General features: G+C 48.9%; 1 protein-coding gene across 1 annotated transcript in view; it reads right to left on the bottom strand.

The window, feature by feature from the left end:
• Nucleotides 1-591: 591 nt before the first annotated feature.
• The window catches only part of LOC144608283 (guanine nucleotide exchange factor VAV2-like), a 152,802-nt gene continuing 152,153 nt past the window's right edge, over nt 592-1,240 (bottom strand). The window contains 1 exon segment of the mRNA XM_078425899.1: nt 592-669. Within this exon segment, the coding sequence (XP_078282025.1) occupies nt 592-669 (78 nt within the window).

Genomic DNA, 1,240 nt, shown 5'->3' with positions numbered 1-1,240 from the left:
GGCAGCATCTCTAGAGAAAAGGAATGGCTGACATTTCAGGTCAAGACCCTAGTGTGAATGGGTGATCGATGGGCTGGCGTGGACTCGGTGGGCCAAAGGGCCTGTTTCCAAGCTTTGTCTCTCAACATGAGAAGAATAGATCAGGTACATCCATAGAATCTCTTGCCCAGAGTAGGTGAATCAAGGACCAGAGCACATAGGTAGGTTTAAGGAGAAGGGGAAAAGATTTAATAGGAATCTTGAGGGGTAACTTTTTCACAAAAAGGGTGGTGGGTGTATGGAACAAGCTGCCAGAGGAGGTAGTTGAGGCTGGGACTATCCCAACATTTAAGAAACAGACAGGTACATGGACAGGACAGGTTTGGAGGGATATGGACCAAATGCGGGCAGGTGGGACTAATGTAGCTGGGATATGTTGGCCGGTGTGGGCAAGTTGGGAGTTTCCGCACTATATCACTCTGACTTGATGAGTATTGAAGTGTCTTCCTGCATGCTGCCTGTAACATGTGAGCCTCTTTGCAGCTACATCTTGAGTGGTGCCCCGATCCTGTATAGCTAGCATCAACACGATAGCACGAATGGTCTCTTGTGTCACGCGGCACTTGTGGGAGAGTCTAGGACCAGAGGTCGCATCCTGAGAACCTCGGTGTAAACCAGCCTCTGCAGTCCCTTCCGACAAGAGGCGGATTCAACTGTAGATTCATGAGTGCAGAAAGGAACTGCAGATGCTGGTTTAAATCTAAGACAGACACAAAAATGCTGGAGTAACTCAGCGGGACAGGCAGCATCTCTGGAGAGAAGGAATGTGTGACGCTTCGTGTCGAAACCCTTCTTCAGACTGGGTACTCGATTTATCAATACTTGAAAGGTATTTCTAGGTCTGAGGAAAATGTTGGTTGTTCTGAAGCAGAACCAGAGAGGCCTCGACGGGCAGAATGGCCTCCTTTCCTGCTGTAACTTTTCTGTCACTTTGAATAGTGCGTCGGAATTTGCACACATTACCTTCCGGGTGAGTGAGGCAGTAATTGTGAATACAGACACCAAGTACAAAGTTCCTATCCTGCAACCAACATCCACAAACACGTAAACAAATAGGTGTACTGATAGTGGACTCTGTTTAGGCAACGACATTTAACTTTCTGTTCAAGAATCACCTTGACACCACTTGGGTGGAATGGCAACGGGTGGAAGGGGGGAGAGGGAAGGGGTGAGGGGGGTCACGGGGGGGAAGGGAGGGGGT

The sequence above is a fragment of the Rhinoraja longicauda genome, chromosome 31 (genome assembly GCF_053455715.1).
Source record: "Rhinoraja longicauda isolate Sanriku21f chromosome 31, sRhiLon1.1, whole genome shotgun sequence".
Lineage (NCBI taxonomy): Eukaryota > Metazoa > Chordata > Chondrichthyes > Rajiformes > Arhynchobatidae > Rhinoraja > Rhinoraja longicauda.
Note: the sequence above shows the minus strand (reverse complement) of the source record. Positions and strands in the feature narration are given on the sequence as shown.